This window comes from Argopecten irradians, chromosome 8, assembly GCF_041381155.1.
Source record: "Argopecten irradians isolate NY chromosome 8, Ai_NY, whole genome shotgun sequence".
Lineage (NCBI taxonomy): Eukaryota > Metazoa > Mollusca > Bivalvia > Pectinida > Pectinidae > Argopecten > Argopecten irradians.
The window spans coordinates 16,841,581-16,868,346 of NC_091141.1; the positions used below are offsets into that span (position 1 = coordinate 16,841,581).

Sequence of the window (26,766 nt, forward strand, 5' to 3'; positions counted from 1 at the left end):
AAGAAAATGGCGAACGACATACTGACAAATATTTTTCGAGGAATCTCATAACTTCAAACTAACACAGAGAGTGCAATCCATTTATACTTTCAGTTATGTCAATATCCATGATATTTTTACGTTCATTGTGCCCTTCTTGTGCATAAAATTCTATTTGTGTCTGTTCTCTTGATGTCGATTCTCCGGTTGCTAGGAAGGTGTCATGGACGCTATTTTCAATTTCAATTCTATTCCCAAATGTCACTGAAAGTCTGTTTTAAATCGACTTGACAATAGTCATAAACAATCTTATTTGCGCTAAGATTCATTCATCACAATAAAAATGACAACAGAGGATAGATTTTCCATGAGTGCCGAAAAGTATTTAGGTAATTATAAGAGACAACACGGACCATTGTCCTTGGTTTGGAATCAATTTTTTTTAATTAGTAGAATTACAATCTATCGATATCATAAACTGGTTCAGTAGCTCACAACTTATTTATGATCGATTGTACTCTTTAGGCCTGTTTTTTTATTTGTAGAATTTCAATCTACTGATATCATTAATTGGTTCTGTAGCTTACAACTTTTTTATGATCTATTGTACCCCTTAGGTCTGTATATCTTAATTTGTAGAATTACAATCTATCGATATCATAAATTGGTTCCGTAGCCTACAACTTAGTTATTATCGATTGAACCTTTAAGTCTGTATTTTTTAATGCATAGAATTATCTATCAATATCATAAATTGGTTCAGTAGACTAGTCTACAACTTATTAATATTTAATATCAATTTTATCCTTTAATCTGTAATAAAACTAATGATATGCTTTCTTTGATAAGATTTATTCATATGCTATTTAATTTGATCAAATTGATGCGGATCAAAAATAATGAAAATCTATACTTGTTTTATTCAGGTAATAACTTGACTTCCAATGATCATAATGCATTTTCACTGCATATTGAAATACCAGTTATAACGTTAATTTAAAGCAAAATTGCTAGTAAGAAAATAGTACATTAATTATATTTGTAAATTAAATAGCCAAACAAAGTTATTTTTTGTTGTGATTCTTTTTATAATATACAAATGTACATAGTGTAAAATGTGATTATGTCTGGTATGGTATTTGGTCACGTTTTTAAATTTGAATATTTGATTTATAGAAATATCAACTATAGCTAACTTGATTTCTCTACAAAGGTAGTCAGATGGATGATTGTTGATAATAGAGAACATGTCTGTTGCTATTGTTTGTCAAAATCTTGTATATGAACTTTATCTTTTCAGCAAAGCACAATATCCTAGTGTATTTAGAGGACAGTGTTGCCCAATTGTTGGAGCACAGAGAAGAGAATCCCAAAACAAATGCTGTAAAATTCTTCAGTGAATAGTGAGTATGATGTATAATAGTAGTCACAACATATTTACTGTACAATGATACAGTAAAACCTGCCTTAATAACAACCTCATTAAAATGACCAAATAATCTTAATATTACTAAACTGGTCATTAAGTACAGTAAATTTTCCCAGATAAAGAACAAAGATTTTTATATGCACAATTTTAATATAAGAAAAATGTACTATTTCCCAGATCTAATGGGAATCTGCCCCTGAGATTATTATGTATGGAACCACTAAAAATGTTATATAAAAATCTTTGTTATTTATCTGGGAAAATATGCACAAATAATCAAAAGGAAATGGCCTTAATTTGGCCCCAGAAGCACCTCCCCCCACAAAAAAACAAACAATGTCTGGCTCTAAATATGAATTATACATACATTTGTACAGTGGACCCTCGATAATCCGGACACCTTCGTTCCCAGTCTAAACCGTCCGGATTACGAGTTTTTCCGGACTGCCGAATTCCGTGCTCTTAGTCAATTAAATTGTCACGTACGAGTTACTCCCCTTGACCTTGTAATCGATGACAGGCTTTTATGTAATATACGTGTATTATAATCAATACTTCGTTTGGTATGTTTTTATAGGTATTTATATATCATTACGTTAAGAATAATAAATAAACGTATTTCTTTTTCAAAATACGAAATCTAAAGCCATAGTTAATTATATGCTATGTATGCATATAGCTACGTATCCAACTCTTGATCTGTCGTATGGCAAATTGCCTAACCAAAGATCAATGTCATCTACGTTCTTGGCATAAAAAAACTATGATAACAATAGTTGTGAACACTTTAGGAACTCATATAATTGTTATTTTGGATAATACGAATTTCCGGACTAGTGTGTATAAATAACGTTACGGAAATCCGTTCCCTGACATTTCCGTCCGGATTGTGAGTTTTCCGGACTATCGGCATCCATATTATCGCGGGTCCACTGTATAAGTTTTTTTTAACTATCATTAAACAAATTGTCTTCATTTTATTTTAGAAAATGATCTTGAAAAAAATTTTATGCACTTATCAATGTTTTGTTATCATATCCTTTTTTTTTTACTTTTGTTCAGCTTCAACAGTTTACGAGATGGCAACCACACAATGTTTAGAGAGTACAACTTTGTACAAGCTACTCCCCACAACAGAGCGTCCTTTGTTCGACTCTTCTGGAAATGCTACCGACAGATTGGTAAAAAAGGAGGTCAGTTACACATATTTATAATTGATCACAAGATGATATCATATGCTGCCAAATGTACATATTTTACAATAGCTAACGGTTTATTTAAGTAAGTATAAATCTGTTTATAAAGTTGGCTTCATTTAAAGATGCTCCACTGCTGACAAACGGTATTTTTTCACTATCAAAAACAGGAGCAGACAATTAAGTATTTTTCTTTTGGTACAAAAGTTACTTACTTTACACCATTACCACCATTGGAAAGTTTGAGCTTCTAATTTTACTTCAAGATAAATATGTTAGAAATAATAAATTGCATCCCGAAAAAATTCTGTGGCACTTTGTTCTATATAGAATGAAGTTCTGACTGCGCATGCACCAAAAGCAAAATAAATTATTTTATATTATTTTTTGTGTTAATTAAACATATATATATACACCATTAAACACAAATTGTTGTTAAAATGATGAGTATCATTTATGCTCTGTGGACAGAGTGTGGTCAATATTAATCCTAAGAGTTCATATTCAACATATATGTACCAAAACAAGTACTTGTCATCTGTACACAATGAAATGTAAATGTGGAATTAATGCAAATTTAAAGCTACAAAATGTACATGTCTCACAAAATGATGCATATTAATTGCATAATTTAAAGAATGCACTCAAAATGTGTTGAAAATGCAATTGACCACCGCTCTTGTAAAAGTAGTATTTAATGATTTTAATCAAATGGGGAGCCACTATAAGTCCAATCATACTAATTCATTATGATTGGCACTAGTCCGACTTTAAAGTTACTAGCCGTGGGCATCAGACTAGTGCTTAAAGTGGCAGACTGCACAAAAACACATATTGACTCTTTTTGGATTTAAAACTTCTGACCTACAGGGCTAGACTGTAGAATTCTAGACACTTTAACCACATGGTCACCATGACCCCTATTGTAATTCAAGCTTTTTAGCCAAGATGTACATACATCAATTTGGTCAATAAAACAACTAAGGTAAAGTAGAATTTACGATTGATTAGTCTCGCCATTCGGTGAATATGATGTCATATTTTGATATGATTTTATAATGTAACTATTGATCAAAGATGGGACTAGCTGACGGTAAATCATACTTTACCCAAATTGTTTTAGTAATATTTCAAAATTATGCATTTATTTCCCCATTTTTTATTTCTTGTTATATAAAAAATTACTTTGTTAGATTTGATTTGTTGATTTATTGTAGATCTACTAAGTATACAGGAGTATCACTCACTAATATCGCTACTGTGTCCAGATTTCCCGTTTGAGCCAGTTCAGAAAACAGCAAGGTAATGAATGAACAACTAAAATCTACAACATTGATCACTACACCTTGACAACAGTTTTCATTCAAAACAATGTATTATTACATTTGATGCTATCAATATCATGAGTAAGTATTATTACTAACTATACAAATAGGAAAACATAATGGATAAAAGGTACAAAACAACACTTATAGAAAATGTGATACTTATAATATTCACCTTAGAACTTTTAACCTTTGTGTAATTCAACAAAATTACCTAATTTCAGAATTATCCTTTTGGATGATGCCTTGGACTGCCTAATATCATTTGCCGACTTCATCTATGCATTTCAAGTACAGTTTTACTATGATGGTAAGATATCATTGGGATTGTTTACTTGTTTATTTATTATCTTGTACTATCAACAGCAGGTCCGGATTAATATGCTATAGTATATTATAACACAGTATTTTTATCAAAAAATGTTTCTGTAAAGCTTAAGTCATGAACAGGTGATTGGAATTTTTAGCTGGCCGGTGAGCTTATGTCATGGCGCGGCGTCCGTCGTCTGTCCGTCCGTCAGCCGTCAACATTTAATTTAAATCGCTACTAGTCATAGAGTTCCACATGGATTGTGACCAAATTTGGCACACAAACATTCTTGGATGAAGGGGAACAGAACTTGTATAAATTTTGGCTCTGATTTCTCGGGGGCAGGAGGGGCGGGGCCCAATAGGGGTAATAGAGGAAAATCCTATAAATCGCTTCTTGTTCTAGAGTTATAAATGGGTTGTAACCAAATTTGGCCAGAAACATCCTTAGGGGAAGGGGAACAGAACTTGTATAAGTTATGGCTCTGATTCCCGAGAGCATGAGGGGCGGGGCCCAATACGGAAAAATGATGTAAATCCTATAAATCGCTACTTGTCCTAGAGTTCTGCATGGATTGTAACCAAATTTGGCCACAAACATCCTTGGAGGAAGGGGAACAGAACTTGTATAAATTTTGGCTCTGAATCCTGGGGGCAGGAGGGGCGGGGCCCAATAGGGGAAATAGAGGTAAATCCTATAAATCACTAATTTTGGCTCTGATCCCCCGGGGGTAGGAGGGGCGGGGCCCAATAGGGGTAATAGAGGAAAATCCTATAAATCGCTACTTGTCCTAGAGTTCTGCATGGATTGTAACCACATTTGGCCACAAACATCCTTGGGGAAGGGGAACATCCTTGGGGGAAGGGGAACAGAACTTGTATAAATTTTGGCTCTGACCCCCGAGGGGCAGGATGGGTGGGGCCCAATAGGGGAAATAGAGGTAAATCCTATAAATCACTACTTGTCCTAGAGTTCTGCATGGATTGTAACCAAATTTGGCCACAAACATCCTTGGGGGAAGGGGAACAGAACTTGTATAAATTTTGGCTCTGATCCCCCGGGAGCATGAGGGGCGGGGCCCAATAGGGGAAATAGAGGTAAATCCTATAAATCGCTTCTTGTCCTAGAGTTCTGCATGGATTGTAACCAAATTTGGCCACAAACATCCTTGGGGGAAGGCGAACAGAACTTGTTTAAATTTTGGCTCTGACCCCCGAGGGGCAGGATGGGTGGGGCCCAATAGGGGAAATAGAGGAAAATCCTATAAATCACTACTTGTCCTAGAGTTCTGCATGGATTGTAACCAAATTTGGCCACAAACATCCTTGGGGGAAGGGGAACAGGACTTGAATAAATTTTGACTCTGACCCCTGAGGGGCAGGAGGGGCGGGGCCCAATAGGGGTAATAGAGGAAAATCCTATAAATCGCTACTTGTTCTAGAGTTATAAATGGGTTGTAACCAAATTTGGCCAGAAACATCCTTAGGGGAAGGGGAACAGAACTTGTATAAGTTATGGCTCTGATTCCCGAGAGCATGAGGGGCGGGGCCCAATACGGAAAAATGATGTAAATCCTATAAATCGCTACTTGTCCTAGAGTTCTGCATGGATTGTAACCAAATTTGGCCACAAACATCCTTGGAGGAAGGGGAACAGAACTTGTATAAATTTTGGCTCTGAATCCTGGGGGCAGGAGGGGCGGGGCCCAATAGGGGAAATAGAGGTAAATCCTATAAATCACTAATTTTGGCTCTGATCCCCCGGGGGCAGGAGGGGCGGGGCCCAATAGGGGTAACAGAGGAAAATCCTATAAATTGCTACTTGTCCTAGAGTTCTGCATGGATTGTAACCACATTTGGCCACAAACATCCTTGGGGGAAGGGGAACATCCTTGGGGGAAGGGGAACAGAACTTGTATAAGTTCTGGCTCTGATTCCCCGGGAGCATGAGGAGCGGGGCCCAATACGGAAAATTGATGTAAATTCTATAAACCGCTACTTGTCGTAGAGTTCTGCATGGATTGTAACCAAATTTGGCCACAAACATCCTTGGGGGAAGAGGAACAGAACTTGTATAAATTTTGGCTCTGATTCCCCGGGGGCAGGAGGGGCGGGGCCCAATAGGGAAATAAGAGGTAAATATTCAAATTCCTTCAGAAAAGAAACAACGAACCTGTATTCAGTACATGACTTAGCATTACAAACCAGGTGAGTGATACAGGTCCTATGAACATATTTCGGTATAAATCTTGTGTCTGATTGGGGTGGAGTGGTCCGGTTGGAAATTACTTATTTACATTATTTACGTTCCTTTTGCTGCATGAAAGTGTTGATTAATGTACATGCTTTCACGTTGAAATGGATATGGGTTGAATTAGTTGTTAGATTAACCTTCTATGAACTGCCAAGGTGTTTTAAGGACAGCCCAGCATTTATTTGGTGTGTTATTTGGTGTGTTGCCATAGTGAAGCGTGTGTATGTTTATGTCTTTAGTATATACCCCCAGGTACATATGGTTTAATTCTTGTCAGTTCTGTTGTGACCTGTTGTGTCCGATAGCATTTATGCACCAAACTGGAAAAAAATAAAAAATTATTGATGATTATTGTTTATGTAAGTTTTTCATATACATAGTATTTTCAATACATAAAAAGAAAATGAAGAAAGTTTTAAGTCAATTGCCTGATGAATTAGTGTTGAGGCCAAACTTTGATAAGAATAAAGTTTGTAGCTATGGTTGCTGCGGTTGTTAGCCTAAATAGATAGACTGTATATACTCTAAAGTAAACTTAGTCAGACTCTACAAAGTCGAAGAAGAAACAGATTTAAATATTTACCTGTGTATTGTTTTAGAGTTTATGGAGAAGTGCCATGAGATATACTTATCACTGATGCAGACACAGCGTAGTCCCCGCGACCCGGTGGTAGTACCGTCTGGGACAGAGGACACAAAAGTCCATCAGAATAGCCATCACCCCTCTGATGGGGTCGATGCCATGCAGTATTTCAGGGCAGTCTACCCTCTGTGCGACCGGTCCACATTTAGGTAAAAGTTCACTAAATCAAGGGTTAATTTTTGCTGTTGTAAATATTTAAAGATGCTCCACAGCTGACAGAGCATAAATGATATTCATTATTTGTACAATAATTGGTGTTCAATCGTGTATATCTATGCCTAATTAACACAAAAATAACATAAAATAATTTATTTCACCTTTGGTGCATGCGCAATCAGTACTTGTATTCCATATAGGAAATAGTGCCACGGAATTTTTTCGGGATGCAATTAATTATTTTTCATATTTTTAACTTGAAGTGAAATTAGAAGCTCAAACTCTTCAATGGTGGTAATGGTGTAAACTAAGTAACTTTTGTAACTGAAGATAAATACTAAATCGTCTGCTCCTGTCTTTGATAGTGAAAGAATACCATTTGTCAGCAGTGACGAATCTTTAAAGATTCTTTTATAGAATTTTGTAGAATCTGTTGAATGTACTTATTTTGTTCTGACGTTGACCTATCGTGTATGGGGTTTTTTCCTGTAATCAAATAAGGTCTCTTTATAACATGGGGAACTTGCAAGTTTTATTTAGATCTGAAGTTTACTAAGTAAATAGTAAATAGAAATACTGCACGTAAATATTATATACGATTATAAAAAAATCCTATTTTTGTCAATGTATATTATAGTTTAAGTTCATAATAATTTATTTTGAAATGTAACTATTCACTATAAAATTTTCTTTCTCTATTTATACAAATGTTTATATTATATGTTTTGTTTTCCTTCCAGTACCCCTCCTGGAAACTGTCTCAAGGAGATTTTATTTAATGTTCCAAGGGTTTCATTTTATGGCTTCCTAATGGCATTAGCAAAGAGTGAATCTATCAATGACCATATAGGTAAGTTACCAGGCACCATGGCAACACAAGCAATTATATACGGCACCATGGCAACACAAGCAATCGTATACATTACATCAATATAGTTATACAAGTGATTTTCTGTGTAAAGGAGAAGGTACGTTAAGACTCGAATATGGCCCCAAAATTAATTCTCCAGTAAAAAACAACATGTTTTGTCATATAACTGTTGAATACATTTGCTAACACATTACATCCCGAAAATATCCCGCATGTGCCAATTATGTTCACTATGACGTCATCAACATGCAGTTTCCCGCCATTTTTCACAAAAATCCTTGAAAAATCATACTTTTTGAGTGGTTTTCTCTAAAAATGAATGTGGCCGCCTTCGTGGAGCAGAAAGAGATTTTTACACATTGTGTATCGAGTATTTACGCATATCCATGCAAAATATAAAGTTGCTCCAAGGTGGCGGCCAAATCCATTTCAAGCCTTATCTAACCTAAAGATGATGAATTTCTAGCAAAATTTGGCGAGAAGAGGAAAATCATCAATTTGATGACGTCATAGGGGGAGCACATCGTGTACATGGTTATAAAAAGTTATGTTTTGATGAATGGCAAGTATGAGAGTATTTATTGATGTGAAATTGATGTGGATCAGAATTAATATTTTTCGGCCTGAAAAATTAAGGCCAAATACTGGTCCTATCATATCTACTCCTTTACCATATTTGTCCTATCAGGTCCACGGTGGCCAAGTGGTTAAGATGTCCCAATATCTTACCACCTCGAAGTTTTAAGCATGAATCCCATGTGGGACAGAATAATTTGTGATAAACCTTTTAGGCTTCCTCAGTGTTAAGATTTCAGAGTTTCCTGTTAAATCAAATTACTATGAATGTTCCAGGCTATATGTACATAGGCATGGATCTGTTTTCAGGATGGCTGCCGCAAAAATCAGAACTTTTAGATGGACCGGAGTCAGAAATAGCATTGTAAGAAGGGTGTGCTCCCTTTACAACCCGAGTGACACATTAATTGTCTTTATCACTGTGATATTTGTTACATCACATGATTTGTTGTTGTGATTAATTATATTGCACTTTGATCTTTCCTTTATTGTGATTTCAGTCACTCTTCGTTCAATTTTCATTGTGATTTCAATCACTTTTCATAGAGATTTCATTCACTTTTTATTGTGATTTCAGTCACTTTTCATTCAATTTTCATTGTGATTTCAATCACATTTCATAGAGATTTCATTCACTTTTTATTGTGATTTCAATCACTTTTCATTATGGTGATTTCAATCACTTTTCGTTATGGTGATTTCAATCACTTTTCATTATGGTGATTTCAATCACTTTTCATTATTCTTTTGTTTTAAGTGTTTGGTCTATTGCCATCTATTACTTTTATCAGTGAAGAGAAGGGGAGACTACTACATGTTGCGACCTTTGACCTATATGCGTGTGATACACTTTCGATTTAACCTTATCCTTTAATATCCTCTTGTTCCCCCTATTTTTTTCTTTTCTAACTTTGGTGTAATTTACAGGTCTCCCTGAATCATGGTTACTTTATTGATAGTCCCTTTTGTACTTCATATCCTGAAATATATTGAAAGAATTTTTAAATTTTTAAATTTGTTGCCCAAAATAAAATCCTTATATTGAATGCTACCCTGATTTTGAATCTTTAGATGTTTTGACTTTTGTAACTCTTTCTGTCTGTAGAAACATACGTCATCTGGAGAGTTTTTAAACATTTCAATGTATTCATGTATTGATATTTTTAGCCCACCATCATCAGATGGTGGGCTATTCAAATCGCCTTTCGTCCGTGGTCCGTGGTCCGTCCGTCCGTCCTTCCGTCCGTCCGTCCTTCCGTCCGTCCGTCCGTCCGTCCGTTAACAATTCTTGTTACCGCTATTTCTCAGAAAGTACTAAAGGGATCTTTCTCAAATTTCATATGTAGGTTCCCCTAGGACCCTAGTTGTGCATATTGCATTTTGCGACCGATCGGTCAACAAGATGGCCGACAGGCGGCCATCTTGGATTTTGATAGTTAAAGTTTGTTACCGCTATTTCTCAAAAAGTGCTTAAGGGATCTTTCTCAAACTTCATATGTAGGTTCCCCTAGGACCCTAGTTGTGCATATTGCATTTCGGGACCAATCGGTCAACAAGATGGCCGACAGGCGGCCATCTTGGATTTTGTTAGTTAAAGGTTGTTACCGCTATTTCTCAAAAAGTGCTGAAGGGATCTTTCTCAAATTTCATATACAGGTTCCCCCAGGACCCTAGTTGTGCATATTGCATTTTGGGACCGATCAGTCAACAAGATGGCCGACAGGCGGCCATCTTGGATTTTGATAGTTAAAAGTTTGTTACCGCTATTTCTCAAAAAGAACTGAAGGGATCTTTCTCAAATTTCATATGTAGGTTCACCTAGGACCCTAGTTGTGCATATTGCATTTTTGGACCGATCAGTCAACAAGATGGCCGACAGGCGGCCATCTTTGATTTTGATAGTTAAAGTTTGTTACAGCTATTTCTCAAAAAGAACTGAAGGGATCTTTCTCAAATTTCATATATAGGTTCCCTAGGGCCCTAGTTGTGCATATTGCATTTTGGGACCGATCGGTGAACAAGATGGCCGACAGGCGGCCATCTTGGATTTTGATAGTTTAAGTTTGTTACTGCTATTTCTCAAAAAGTACTGAAGAGATCTTTCTCAAATTTCATATATAGGTTCCCTAGGGCCCTAGTTGTGTATGTTGCATTTTGGGACCGATCGGTGAACAAAATGGCCGACAGGCGGCCATCTTGGATTTTGATAGTTTAAGTTTGTTACCGCTATTTCTCAAAAAGTACTGAAGGGATCTTTCTCAAATTTCATATGTAGGTTCCCCTAGAACCCTAGTTATGCATATTGCATTTAAGGACTGCTCCATAATGCTTTTTGGGACTGATCGGTAAAAAAGATGGCCAACCGGCCGCCGTCTTAGATTTCATTGTTGAAGTTTGTTACCACTTTTTCTTAGAAAGTACTATAGCGATCTGTCTCAAATTTTATATGTAGTGTGTTTGAAAAAGTTTGAAAAGCAGGGAAAAGATCCTCTTTCCATTGTCAGACATAAATCATTCTTTGGTGGGCGCCAAGATCCCTCTGGGATCTCTTGTTTATTTTCATTTTCAAACACATGTGGATATAATTTGAGATAATAACCAGTGTTGGATGTTATGTGTACACTTAACACATTCATGTTAAACATGTGCACATTTTCATCAATTATACGATGTAGGTATAAACATGGTCACTAAAAAATCACAGGTAACATAGGAGTTTTTGGTATACAAACGTCTAAACATATTTGTGAGTTCTGGGTATGATCTGAAGAAAGTCATTGATCTAATCTCTTTCTTCACATAATTGATCTCTAAGTTTTAAGACTTTAGGTTTCTTGGGGTGGCAAAAAAAAACATCTTTCATCAATATACTTATGCATTTGTATAATACACATGTATTGTTTTCTGTTCACTTTGTCCACATCTGTGTTGTGTCCTACACTACAGCGTGAATGTTTATCACTTTTTTACAGGGAAGCTCCCTCCGAAGGCTGAACTATTAGAAGGCGCAGACTCAGAATTAACATCGTAAGCTACTTACTTTGTCTCTTATATTTACCCATGGTGTCTATTTGGTCCTCTACTAGTATACAACTATCTTAGTTTTCTACTGAGTTTACCTGGGAGGGGGTCTGCCGTATTTCTACTGAGTTTACCTGGGGGGTCATACTAGTATACGTCTGCCGTAGTTTTCTACTGAGTTTACCTGGGAGGGGTCATACTAGTATACGTCTGCCGTAGTTTTCTACTGAGTTTACCTGGGAGGGGTCATACTAGTATACGTCTGCCGTAGTTTTCTACTGAGTTTACCTGGGAGGGGTCATACTAGTATACGTCTGCCGTAGTTTTCTACTGAGTTTACCTGGGAGGGGTCATACTAGTATACGTCTGCCGTAGTTTTCTACTGAGTTTACCTGGGAGGGGTCATACTAGTATACGTCTGCCGTAGTTTTCTACTGAGTTTACCTGGGAGGGGTCATACTAGTATACGTCTGCCGTAGTTTTCTACTGAGTTTACCTGGGAGGGGTCATACTAGTATACGCCTGCCGTAGTTTTCTACTGAGTTTACCTGGAAGGGGTCATACTAGTATACTTCTGCCGTAGTTTTCCTCCGAGATTACCTGGAAGAGGTTCATCTTTCTATATCTAATTATCATTACATGAAGTGCTAGTCATCCAAAGGTTAGTTAATCCAGACAGATATCCCTATAGATATCCTTATATTAATATCTGTACTTCTAGTAACGGCTCTATGATTGTATTTTGGGTTTTTTGTCACTAGAGGATTTAGTTTGTTTGTTGATATACATTTCTTTTTCTCTTGAGAAAATGAGTTTTTCAGTTTTCATAACATTACCTTCATTTATTTATCATGGATTTGCTTCTATACAATGTGACAGTCTTTTGATGAAGAAAAGTGTTCATTACCGGGCGGTAGTTTTCAGAATATTTATTTCTTTGTGTTACTATAGTTTTGCTTCAAAATAGATGGGTTGACTGAACAAATGAATATCAATTGTAAACTAAATTACTAGATACACTTTCCTTTTAAACACTATATCATGGTTTGATATGACCAAATCCCCCGATTAATATAATTTTTGAAAGCATGAAAATTAACAATTTTACCTAATGAAACCATCATTACGGAGTAAAACATGTGTACAATTTCACTTCGATATGATTATGTGTGTTCCACACTCACTCTCCCTCTGTACAGCACTTCAGGATATTAACTTCACTTCCCCAAATAACATAACTCCTCTGATAGTGTTTATCAGTGTACATAGAATATCATTTAAAATCATATCTATTTATAGAAACTTATTAGATACTTTTTAAGGGACTTATTTAATTATAAGTTTGCTTTGTGGTTTTTTTACTGAGATATATATATATATATATCAATATGATGCAGAATGAAACCCTTTACATACTGGTTTGATTATTTTAGAGTCATCTCCCTTAGGATATTGTGTAGCATTTGTTGATGACTGTGTAAGGATTTTAGTACTTTGTCGAATTGGGTTCAACAACAGGTTCAGAGAGATTCAATGATACATGATTCTGGTGACATGACTAGAGTGTTCGAAGCAGACCTTGTGATTCTCTTACTATAGCATACTAAACATGAACAAATCTTTACTGACCTTATTCCTTGATAATTAGAATACCATTTTAATCACCATCATTTCATCTAGATCTGTATATTCTTTATTTGCATATTACAGAGTTATTCACCCTTGCGGGTAGGTATTTTTAAAGTGTAATGTACCAAGTAATATTTTTCAGAGAAGGCAATGTCGGTTTTGCTCACAAAGTTGTGACTTTATGATAGATACCTACCCTCATGGGAGATAACTCTGTAATATATGTGAAGACAAAATATAATCTAGATTATTGAAATTAGCTTTTGATAAATTACTAAAAATATATGCCGTTTATTATTTATTTTTGAAAACTTCATCATCAAAAATTACGAAAAACCAATTCAACTTTCAAAGACTATTTCCTAAAATGTTAAGATATTTCAACTTTATGTAATGAATTTTCATTGCTTTTATCATTTCCCTGGTAAAATGCAATGTACTTGTAGTGAAAATTCAAGCATGGTAGAAATGCGGGACGTACATGTTACTATGGTAATCATTCATGTTATAGGTTAAAATATCAAATCACATTTAACATAAAACTGACGGAGGGTTTGAAGTGACAAATGTAGATCTTTACACTAGTCTAAACATATTAGTAATAAAGTCACATTTTTCTTTTTCTCAGATTTCCACGGATCCATGAATTGAAAACTAGTCTATTCAATGGGACATAAACTCCTAAACTCCTATTCAATGGGACATGAACTCTTATAAGTACATAGTGGGAAAAGTCCAGCTCATTTCTCACTTACATTTTATTCTTAAAAGAAACTTTACAAGCTCAAATGCATTTGTAAATATTTTATCATATTTTTTTTAAAATCTTAATGATAATTGTTTCGTACATTCTAGCATGTATAATTATGTTTGTGTAATTTTTAAGCTTAATTTACATAACTAAGTGGTTGTACAGGAATATTGTTATAATTTCGGTACCAACTGAATTTTAGATCACGGTTATAAAAGCAGTCTTTTTTCGAAATTTAAAAAAAAAAAAGTTTAACTGAACACACCGCCCCCCCACCCCCCACCCCTCCCGTCTGCCATTGGTATGTGGTCATTAAGCTTCACTAGAAGTAGCTGGTTAGCTGGTTGAATTGCTGTGTGTTGCTTTATGTTGTGTGTGATGTACATTTGCTCACATAAACCCTCCTGTCAGCTTCATGTTGATTTTGCAGCTAGATCTCATGGGATATTGTCAATACTATGTCATTACATTCATCAATAAGATTGTCATATTTGGGATGTCAGGCAAAAAGGATCTGTGACCAAAATTTTTTTTTTTTTTTTTTTTTTGCCATCTTCTGTTGAAGCTCATGCTCACTGTTCTTTGAGATATAAATTTTCAAGAAATTAAATCTATCACTGTTTTATTATGAGTGTTCCTTCTTTATTTTTGTTATCTCCTTCTGGAGAGATATTAACTCTTTCTGAAAAAATTTCCAAGATATCTTTTGTTCTCTCTCTTCTTATTAAAATGGCCTTTCTAGAAATCATAAATAATGATTAAAAAAATCCATTTTTGAAAAAAAAGTCTCTGACATTCCTGATGCTGTTGTTAGATAAAACTAACTGTGTTGCTGTATTCCAGGTCTGATAATCTTCCATGAAATAACATAATATGTACTGTGAAACTGTATTCATGGTACATTAATGCCATAATATATATATATACACAAAAGAATTACTCAAATTTAACAAAAATAAATAAGTCCTTACCTGTAGGAAAATGATGTGCCAAGTGTGGAACCAGAATATAGAAAAACTTTTTACTGAAATCAAACATATGGAAATGATGTTAGTGTGATGGTGTTGGTCCCTGTAACTAAGGAATCCTTCAGTTCTTTGTGAATGTTCAACGGAGAGAGAAAATAACATTTAGGTGGTGGTACACAGTACTAATATGATTAAATGTTTTTATCAGACAGATTGTTTATGTTGATATTGTTATGTTTACAGTAAAAAACCTACAAAGTAAGTCACCAGTCTCCCTATTATTGTCTTGTATTCATGTAACCTCTATAGATCTAGTCCATACCGGTCAGCCAGACCATATACAGTCAAACCTGGTTACCTCATGGTCAGCAGAGCACTGGTAGAATGTCGTACTATCTCACATGCTCTGGACTTTGTAATAGCAAAACTGAAGACAGTTCAAGAAAAAACAACAATAACAACAGAATAATCACATGACTTCATTTGAAAATTATGTAGAGTGTGAAACCCAACTTGACAGCCATACAGTCAATCACAGTGTATATGTATTGTTATTTAATTCTTTTAATATACATCAAAGTACAAAATTACCTGTTTGATCTGTTGGCGCACACAGAGCCTTCAGTCCAGGGGTGGATATTACTACAATAGTAATCTTTGGGTTACAGAGGATCACTTTATCAGTATTCAAGTAAAGATCATAAAGTAATAGTTTGGTGAGGACCAACAAAACCTTAAACATGGCCTTTGAGTTAAATCGTTGATCAATATGATTAAGCAGGTACAATTTGAACGCTGTATCCATACTGGAGCCAAAGTCACGCACATAACTACATAACCACTGAGCAGGTGATAAAATGATTTTTAGGCAAGACAATTCACCTAATAAGGTAAACACACTACTGTCAGAGCGATTTGAGCAGTTCTAGACAAAAGTTGTATAACTCTACGAGCAAGGGACAGGGTTCGGCATACAAGAAGTTTGACCACAGTGTGTAATGGCAGACAACGAGCAAGTTTGAACATTTCACACACATGTCACCACCATGGGCTTTTCAATCATATCACAGTAAAACCGACTGATCTAATTTCCATTAGAACTGGTTTTTTTTCGATACATGTACAAATTTTAATGTTCACTTACACTGAATTGTCCCTTTAAACAAGTAAACACTAGGTTTGACTGTAGATTTATATATTTTATGTATTCTCCAATACAAATGTGTATTTAGTGCCAATATATAACCAAACGTAATCTCCATACTTGTACCATTCTTCACCAATTTGATATTGTTCCACATGTATAAAGTAATGTCCCCCTAATTAGATATATTTTACTCCTATTGTCTCTTTTGATTTGAGTGGCATTATGTATTTTCCCCATGTCCAATTTATTCATAATACCATAGATTCTGCTCCAGACAGAATCCTGATGTACTGTATTCAACTCTGTACCGCTTTCCAAAGTCAAGTTCAAAGAAAAAGGTCAGGGGCTACTTGTTAATTGTGTCCCCTCTCCCTCTTTTGCTAATTCATTTATTGATTACTTTGTCCTAAAATTTCAAAAAGGTCTAAATTTGGTCCGAATAATTGCCTCCTCAATTTTCCCCCTGATGTTTTAAACACTATGGATACTTATTTTGGTTGAATACAGTACATTGAGTAGTTCATGTAGCAAAAATACTGCATAATGATATAAAAATGTTGACCAGTAATAGCTGTTGTACATTTTAAAGGCAAAATACTGAAATTTGTTTTATTTCTCATATTGATATCTGGAGTTTAAAAAACCTAAATCTTTAATAATTCTTTTCTCCCTCTTAAAGGCTAAATCTTTCATTAAATATCAAACATCACAAATTATCCATTCAGACTATTAATTTCCTAAAATAAGTTAAATTAAGTTCAGAGCAATCAAAAAGATCAAAGGAAAATCTTGAAAAGTAAACATTTTATGTTATCTGAAAAACTAATCAGGAAAAATTACTGATTACTGATGTGAAGCTGCTCTCGTGTTGACAGACTACCTATAAAACAGGGGAAGTAAGTATAGTTATTTGTCTATATATACAGCTAGAACTAGTCATACAAGCTAGCATAGAGTCTGTCTTACTATCAAGTGGATGTTTATGGTAAAAAGAACATGAAAGGTCAATGATGGGTAGCTTTTATAAAAATGTTTTTATATTGCTTATTTTTCTCAAATCTTATATTGCTTATTTTTCTCAAAGCTACTCAACTGGAGTTCTGAACAAAAATCTGTATAGTTAATAATAATGAAGATTATATAATAAAGATCTTTAGAGCATGTATTATTCCATCAGTTAGATGTATACACTGGTAAATGTTTTACATATAAGATTAAAAAAACAGTTTCTCCAAGCTTCATGTCCCCCAAAAATAACAGCGGAAATTTTTGAAAACTTATCTTAATCATTCATAGAAAATATTTTATATCAATCTAGTCACTACATTATAGTCTTCAAACATATTTTTTATCAAAGCTACCTGAAGATCCAATATAAATACTACTAGCAGTATTCAGAAAAAAGAGAGTTATTTATTATAAACATGTACATAATACACATACTTGTGCCAGTGATTTAAGTTTATTGAATAATAGCCAGTAGAGATACTGTTGTCATGATTGATGCATTTATTTTTATGTTCCATCAATTTCCTTTTATCAGTATAAAGTTTCACAGTCATTAGACTTTTTAATTCCCATCGTATAAATGGTTGTAATCATGTGGATTGTATTAGTGTATTTAGTTGCATTTATACCAGGCAGTATTGTATAAATGAACGAAGGAAATATATGCTTTATAGTAATTAGTTCAAAACTTTTTGAAACAGACCGCTTTCTTTTAATTTTGAATTATTCATCTTTATCATATGAAGCTATCATTGATGATTTTTTAATATCTAACATATACAGGTATATTAGGTGTTCTATGATGTAAGATTTTTGTGTTCAAATACTATTTGTGAAATGATCATACATATCTGTCCCAAATGCAGACCATAGATGGAAGTTGATCTTTACATCTAATAAATTTGCCAAAGGACAACTCTATGAAACAATAGGCATTAGTACTTCATTTGATTTTAACAATACCATACCTTTTGATTTTTAAACTGTAAAAAAGAGTTCAATCCATTATTGGCTATTGTGAAATTGATTTTCTGGAAAAAAAGTAGATAAAATATTTATGAAATATATGCATGCATATATAGGTATTTCATATATCTGTGAGGGTGTGTGTGTGTATATACTATATATTTAAATTATATGTGAATAATAATGTTTCATTAAAAATGTATGTTATTTATAACCTAGCTGGCCAGGAATATTCTTATACATTATAAATGTCAAATAATATATGATGACTTTTAACATTTTATGGAGAGTTAATGTGTGTAGTGGGAGATGACAGTTCTATATGGTTGTTACAGTGAGTTTTATGCATAAAATGTACATGGCTTGTTTTATTGTTTGGAATAAAATATGGCAAAATTTAGCACTTTGATGTTTTTACCTCCTGTTGTAAACGTTGTTAGATATCCTCTCTGTACTGGAGGGAGAAAAAGGATCAATATTTACATTGATAATTTAACCTGGACTCTCTCAGTACACTGATGTTGTTTTTTAGTGTTAGTGCATGCTTGACTTTATTGTATATCCTTATGTTTGCATGACCTTGATTTTTAGAGTATATCTGTAGGTTTGACTTTGACTTTTACAGTGTATCTGTATGTTTGACCTTGACTTTTACAGTGTATCTGTATATTTGACCTTGACTTTTACAGTGTATCTGTATGTTTGACCTTGACTTTTACAGTGTATCTGTATATTCGACCTTGACTTTTACAGTGTATCTGTATATTTGACCTTGACTTTTAGAATGTATTCTTTTGTTTGACCTGTTGCATTGTACAAGGTATTCTGATAGTTCATCTTGACTTTTACAATGTACATGTATTCTGATGTTTTAACTTGACTTTTACAATGTATTCTTATATTTCACCTTGACGTTTACAACATATGCTGATATTTCACCTTGACTTTTACAATGTATTCTTATATTTCACCTTGACGTTTACAATGTATACTGATATTTACCTTGACTTTTACAATGTATTCTTATATTTCACCTTGACGTTTACAATGTATACTGATATTTTACCTTGACTTTTACATTTTTTTTCTGATATTTCACACTTGACTTTTTAAAATGTATTCTGATATTTCACCTTGACTTTTACAATGTATTCTTTATATTTCACCTTGACGTTTACAATGTATCTGATATTTCACCTTGACTTTTACATGTATTCTTATATTTCACCTTGACGTTTAAACGTATGATATTTCACCTTGACTTTTACAATGTATTCTTATATTTCACCTTGACTTTTACAATGTATTCTGATGTAAATGGACTATTTTAATGCATTCTGATATTTATCTTAAATGTCACAACATCACTCCACCAAATATTGTTCTTGCATATATACAGTTATACAGTATATGTTGTAATTTGACTTGTGATTATATTTCCTTACATTATCCTAGACACTGTACTGGCTCATACATGTATTTTAATCTCGAATAATTGAGTCATATATTTGTATTGATATCCACCAAATGTTATATTCACTGTTTCCTTTTATACATATTGTACTATATTGTAATCTTTCTGTTTGATGTAAAGTGTTGTGTGACAGTGTTGACCATTTTACAGAAATCCCAGCGGTCAGCCAGTAGCTATCAATCCACCACTGACCGTGCCAAATCCCCAAGCCCAAGCCAGGTATCTATCTTCTGCTATATGCCTGATCGCTAACACTCTGTTTTGCTTTGCCGATTATTGTCTTGAAAAGATACTAAGTCTGACAAATGCCTCTACTCATCTCTAGATCTGTCACTTGTTAACAAAAGATCTAAAATAAAGTATCTTCATGTATACAAACTGTCTCAGGCAGGTAATAGAAGAACAAACTTTCTTCCAAAAAGCAAGCTTAATTTTTTGCATGTAAACTAAGTGCACAGTTTTCACATGGTTCATTACTCTATTTAGTTGTTTTCACTCTAAATGTTACATTCTCTACTTTAAGCAAGCTATATTCCAAAGAGAAAAAAAAAGAATTATTAAAGAATATGATAAAAGAAATAATTTTGCAGACAATGCCTTTATGGACACTTTTTAGCATTGTTCAGACACATTCAGGCACAGTAGGCGTCACAGAAAAAAGTAAATGTCAGTGTTATAGAACTGATCGTGCCATGAGGTCATCAGTGGTTGAACCACTAAGGTCATAAATGAATAGTTCTGTCACTAGTTCCTTAGGAACAAGGCTATCAGTTAAACATATAAATTGATGTTATTTTGATTTTTTTTTCTAAGTTCCCAACTTATTGATATGTTTGGAAGTCCAAAATCATGATCACAATTTTAAGACATGGATTATCAAAGTTGTTTATTATATATTAAAAAATGATTTTGATAGGGACATATTTTTAGAATACATGTATCAACAATTTGATACCATACATATATACTGTTTATACACAACTACGTACACTGACATGGATTTCAAGGAAATACACTGTACAGTATTCATATTTTTTCAGGAAAAAGAAAAAGTCACACTTGTCTTTGGTGCAAGTGTCGGATATTTCACAAACGTATTTACAAATAGTTGCGAATAAAAGGAAGCAATTTGAAGCTATGGAAAATGAGGTAGAATTTCCTATCACTATTTAGTAGACATTGAATTAATTTGTACATGGGTTTTGCTTTAGTATTTATTTAGCAGATATTCCGTGGGTAGATCAATTTTGTCGTTAATAGTGCACTTGCCACGTCAGTAGTTAAATAAAGAAAATATTGGTGTAGGTCACAGGGTCTTGTAAATTTGATCATTCTGTTTTCATTTACTGGAGGTACATAAAATGGTTATTTTTATGGCAATTAAATGTAATGTAAATTTTGCCTTCAAACTAAATGGTAAACAAGACATTTTTATAACATATTTAATATGTTTATAATTACAGTAGTGGGATAGTGATTAATATACAGTAACGTGCCAAAAGTCTTTGTAATTTTTATTTTTCCCTATATATTCTACGTATTTTAACATTTTTTCTTTGATTTTTCCTTATCTCGTCTATTGGCGGATTTTACTCAATTTTGGCATACTTGTAGAGAATTATTTACACTGCTTTCAGCTCATAATACTTGTATAATTTTCCGATATTTTGTTTTCAAAATATACATTTTGTATATCTTTTTTGTGCACTACTTACACTTATGACGTCATTTCCTTCTTTGTTTTTACCAAAATGGCAACAAAAAAGTATTGCGTGGTTATGAAATACAGTTTTCTCAAAAAGTGCATGAAGGAAAATTATGTTAATATTATTAGCTGAAAGTGTAGACAATTTTCTACAAGTATGTCAAATTTGATTAAAACCCGCACCTAGATGAAATCAGGAAAGGAAAAATCTAAGAAAAAATGTAAAAATACATAGAATATATGGGGAAAAAAGAAAAAGTATGAAGACTTTTGGCACACAACTGTATATAGGATAGTGTTGAAATTAATGTAATTCTTCATTTTCTAAAAACTCCCAATACTGTTTGAGTTTTGACTATAAAAATAATGGTTACAGTTTGAGATTTGTCCCTTGAAATTTCTACATGGTTTTGGCACCTGCATTAGACAAAAAAAAAACCAAAAAAAACACACACACACAAAAATTTAAGTAATAGAAAATTTCATAAGGAACTAATGGGACATAAGGAAATTCTAAGTAAAATACATTTAGTCATTTATATCCATTATAAATTGTTTTTTTCTTAGGTTTGAATTATCATATATTATGTAAAAAATATCTCCAGATCAAATGCTTTTTTTGTTAGGTTTGAATAATCCCTGAATAATACCACCAGATCAAATGTTACAAGACCCTATGACATTTTAAAAATGTTACCTAATGCATGAAGATGTCACACTGTAGTTAACAATATTTATCAGTACATTTTAGAAATTAATGCATTTATTTTTTCAACATTGCTTTTAATTCTTCATTATTTTTCATGTTCAATATTAATCAAGATAATTGTGAAAGGTAAAAAGTTCAAGAAAGGTAATTTGGAGATTCTGTTCCCTTTTGAAGGTCAGTCAATAGTACTAGTGGTGACAGTATATGCTACAAATACCAGACGGTTGTGTCACTGAACTTGGAATGTCTCCTCTCAAAATGTCACTGAAATCAGAATATGTATTCACAAAAGGTTGCTGATCTCTAAGGATTACTAGCTATCACCCGAAAAAATCTCCAGATGGTGGATAAACTTCCAATAGTGTCAAGATCTTTACCTGTATGTGTATGGTAAATCCAAGGTGGTCACCTGATGCCTTGATTAAGGTTGTGGGCAACAAAAATTAAGCACAACTCCTTGGAAACCCATCTTTATGTTCGGTCCAAATTTCTGAAGTAAATCTTAGAATGCATCACATTATTGTCCGTTTTATGATGTCACAAGGAATCTCCTCGATACAGCCGGACAAAAAGTGTGACAGATCATATTACATGTTTATGTCAATACAGTATTACAGGGACAAAATGTGAGTTATGAATGTGAAATATAGATACATAAGATTTACAAATAGTTTTGTATACCTTGCTTTTGTGGGTACTAACACATTTCAGTGTTTTGTTGCATGTTGGTATGGTGTGAATCAGACTTAGGTAACTCATTAATAAACTAATTACTTCACCTATCTCCTTCCTTCTCTAATCATTTTCAGCACTCCTTCATGCTAATTTCACACCATGATTTATTTGGCACAATGTTAATATTAATATTTCAAAAGGTCAAATTAGAATTCTTTTTTTAAAGAAATCAAAAGATAAACATGGAAGATATTATCAAGATTTTGAAGCCTTTCTATAAGTGAAGTCCTGTTCACACTGAATTCTACAAGTACTGTGTGGTACTAGCCTTGAGAAATGTACTGTTGAAGCAGTGTACATTAAAAATGTAAAGGATGATAAACAACAGTTTGTAGTGATGACAAAAGTGTTAAACCCAAACCATGATCTGAAAGTTTGAAATCTTTGTTGCATCATCATTCTTCTTCTTCTATGAAAATTCTCATGTTTTGTCCACTGCCTATAATAAATAGCATGAATAATTAGTAATGTGTTAGCTGTGATTGAAGACTGATGCATGGCATGCTTGCTTTCTACATAACTAGCTCATTATTTTTAAATACCAGGTAATCAAATGTGGAGATTTGAGTATAAAGGTCATATTGTTAAGTGTATTTGAATTGGAAACTATTTCATGTATCATAGATTGTCCAAAGATCAGAAATCAACAAAGTTGTGAAGCTAAACTAGATGATCACTCTATTGTCTATTTTATGAAATGATAATTTGTTTATTAATATTACTTATCTCAGCTGTTACCATAGAAAACAACTGTACAATCACTGCAGTCATTATCCTTGATGAATATGTTTTATAGTTTATATATTTTTCATATTTTTAATAGTAGTTTGTAGTTTAAATTTACTACCATTTAAGCTAATTGAATTAAATTTCTACATTTTTGTCTATACCATTAATATATAAATAGTACTTGATGCAAATTATAGTTGGCAAATTCTTAGAAATTATATCACATGGAAAGTTCTTCAAAATGCCTTGGTTGTCGAAAGACTGACAGGGTTACCATGTTGCTGAAAATGTTTTACATAATGTAGATTATTGCGTAAGTATTATACGCGGGTAAGGTATTGTATTGCCACACCTAAGGTATTATCTGTTGAAAGAAGCAAACAGTCAAACCAATCTATACATATGGTCACCTCTTTCTCTCTAGAATTTTAAAATTTAAGTTACGCTGCCCAACATTTTGTGAATTACTCCTAACTCAGACAAATTTGCTCCCATATTATAACAAGATCTGTGATATTATATTGTTCTTTTTGTTTCCTCCAGCCCGACAATTCGAATGAAAACAAAGACGAGGCCAGTATCAGCGACGGGGAACAGCAAACATAGTAGTTCACAGAATGTGTATACAACACAGACGTCGAGTAGTTCACTGTCGTCACACTCAAATAAGGGCAAAAACTCTCAAATAAATACAAGGAAAACAAAGAAGAGAAAGGACAGTTCAGAGGAAAGTAGTTCTGATTCGGACAGTGACAGTAGTGATGACACAAACTGATCCATTTACAGTCTATATTGGGTTATTGTGCTAGGATCTGAACAGAGAGTCCCGTAATATTAGATGTTAGGTATTGATCCTTCAGACATCTGATGTGATTCTTGTACAGGGGTCTTAATAGAAGTAAAATATGCTTCTGATCCACAAAGATCTGGACAAGGTGTCAATGCTTTTTGAAGTTTGAACCTGGAAATTGTGCTTCTGATGTAAAAAGATCTGGATAATTGATGGTACAGATCTAGAGGATAGGATTATTTCACTGACGAAATATGCTATCTTGCAACAATCTGATCCATAATGAAATTTCTATAGTAAGGTTGTACAAATGTATAGAGATACTATGTTGATATTGTCGGTAAGTCATGCATCATAAATATCATAAGTATGTAAGATTCACTGAGCCTTACCACAGATTTATGTATAGAAAATTTAACTTTTATTTTCCACTCCACAACTTCAGCTTATTGGTCCATCTAGTTGAGAAGCAGGATATATTATGGAACATCAGTATTTTGTGATGTAACTTTTTCTTCAATCAGGGTAATAATTGGTTTAAGTATGTTATTAAGACAGATAATGCAATATTTTCTATGAAAAATAAACTATTAATAAATATGCAGTATTCTTCATTGTATTTAAAATTAGTGTTGCTGATTTATTGAGGTTTCTAGTGAATGAACCTGTGGTATAAGCCATTATTTACTGAATTATAGCAGTTGCTTGTTTTTGTCATAAGGTGAACAATTTTCTTAAAGTACTTTCCACTGCACAGGCTAATTACCATGTTTGAATGTTATAGAAAATGGAGTCATGTATTAATGAAATCTTAAACGATAAAATCTTACTAAAATTGTTGTAACGTTGATAAGTGATCCATCTGTGGTTTTTCTGCTGTCCATTTAAAGATTTCTTTATCTATAACATTGGATGTTTGGTACTCACATAAAGATTTCTTTATCTGTAACATTGAATGTTTGGTACCCACATGTAAAGATTTCTTTATCTATAACATCAGATGTTTGGTACCCACATGTAAAGATTTCTTTATCTATAACACTGGATGTTTGGTACCCACATGTAAAGATTTCTTTATCTGTAACATTGGATGTTTGGTACCCACATGTAAAGATTTCTTTATCTATAACATTGGATGTTTGGTACCCACATGTAAAGATTTCTTTATCTGTAACATTGGATGTTTGGTACCTACATGTAAAGATTTCTTTATCTATAACATTGGATGTTTGGTACCCACATGTAAAGATTTCTTTATCTATAACATTGGATGTTTGGTACCTACATGTAAAGATTTCTTTATCTATAACATCAGATGTTTGGTACCTACATGTAAAGATTTCTTTATCTATAACATCAGATGTTTGGTACCTACATGTAAAGATTTCTTTATCTGTAACATTGGATGTTTGGTACCTACATGTAAAGATTTCTTTATCTATAACATTGGATGTTTGGTACCCACATGTAAAGATTTCTTTATCTGTAACATTGGATGTTTGGTACCTATATGTAAAGATTTCTTTATCTATAACATTGGATGTTTGGTACCCACATGTAAAGATTTCTTTATCTATAACATTGGATGTTTGGTACCCACATGTAAAGATTTCTTTATCTGTAACATTGGATGTTTGGTACCTACATGTAAAGATTTCTTTATCTATAACATCAGATGTTTGGTACCTACATGTAAAGATTTCTTTATCTGTAACATTGGATGTTTGGTACCCACATGTAAAGATTTCTTTATCTGTAACATTGGATGTTTGGTACCCACATGTAAAGATTTCTTTATCTATAACATTGGATGTTTGGTACCCACATGTAAAGATTTCTTTATCTATAACATTGGATGTTTGGTACCCACATGTAAAGATTTCTTTATCTATAACATCAGATGTTTGGTACCTACATGTAAAGATTTCTTTATCTATAACATCAGATGTTTGGTACCTACATGTAAAGATTTCTTTATCTGTAACATTGGATGTTTGGTACCTACATGTAAAGATTTCTTTATCTATAACATTGGATGTTTGGTACCCACATGTAAAGATTTCTTTATCTGTAACATTGGATGTTTGGTACCTACATGTAAAGATTTCTTTATCTATAACATTGGATGTTTGGTACCCACATGTAAAGATTTCTTTATCTGTAACATTGGATGTTTGGTACCCACATGTAAAGATTTCTTTATCTGTAACATTGGATGTTTGGTACCTACATGTAAAGATTTCTTTATCTATAACATCAGATGTTTGGTACCTACATGTAAAGATTTCTTTATCTATAACATTGGATGTTTGGTACCCACATGTAAAGATTTCTTTATCTGTAACATCAGATGTTTGGTACCCACATGTAAAGATTTCTTTATCTATAACATTGGA

General features: G+C 33.4%; 1 protein-coding gene across 5 annotated transcripts; it reads left to right on the forward strand.

The window, feature by feature from the left end:
• On the forward strand, nt 1-25,285 carry LOC138329517 (centriolar satellite-associated tubulin polyglutamylase complex regulator 1-like). 5 transcript variants are annotated; one of them, XM_069276555.1, is made up of 12 exons: nt 1-368; nt 1,280-1,382; nt 2,471-2,601; nt 3,822-3,906; nt 4,154-4,239; nt 7,092-7,284; nt 8,032-8,141; nt 11,711-11,765; nt 15,351-15,365; nt 17,130-17,150; nt 19,853-19,921; nt 24,124-25,285. In XM_069276555.1, the coding sequence occupies exons 1-12, from the start codon at nt 323-325 to the stop codon at nt 24,353-24,355; spliced, it is 1,146 nt and encodes a 381-aa protein (XP_069132656.1). In that variant the 5' UTR covers nt 1-322; the 3' UTR covers nt 24,356-25,285. The 5 variants fall into 5 exon arrangements, with proteins under 5 accessions (XP_069132656.1, XP_069132658.1, XP_069132657.1 ...); XM_069276557.1 differs by lacking the exons at nt 15,351-15,365; nt 17,130-17,150 and adding an exon at nt 20,743-20,851 and having other exon boundaries at nt 24,124-24,321; XM_069276556.1 differs by lacking the exons at nt 15,351-15,365; nt 17,130-17,150.
• The last annotated feature ends 1,481 nt before the right edge of the window (nt 25,286-26,766 follow it).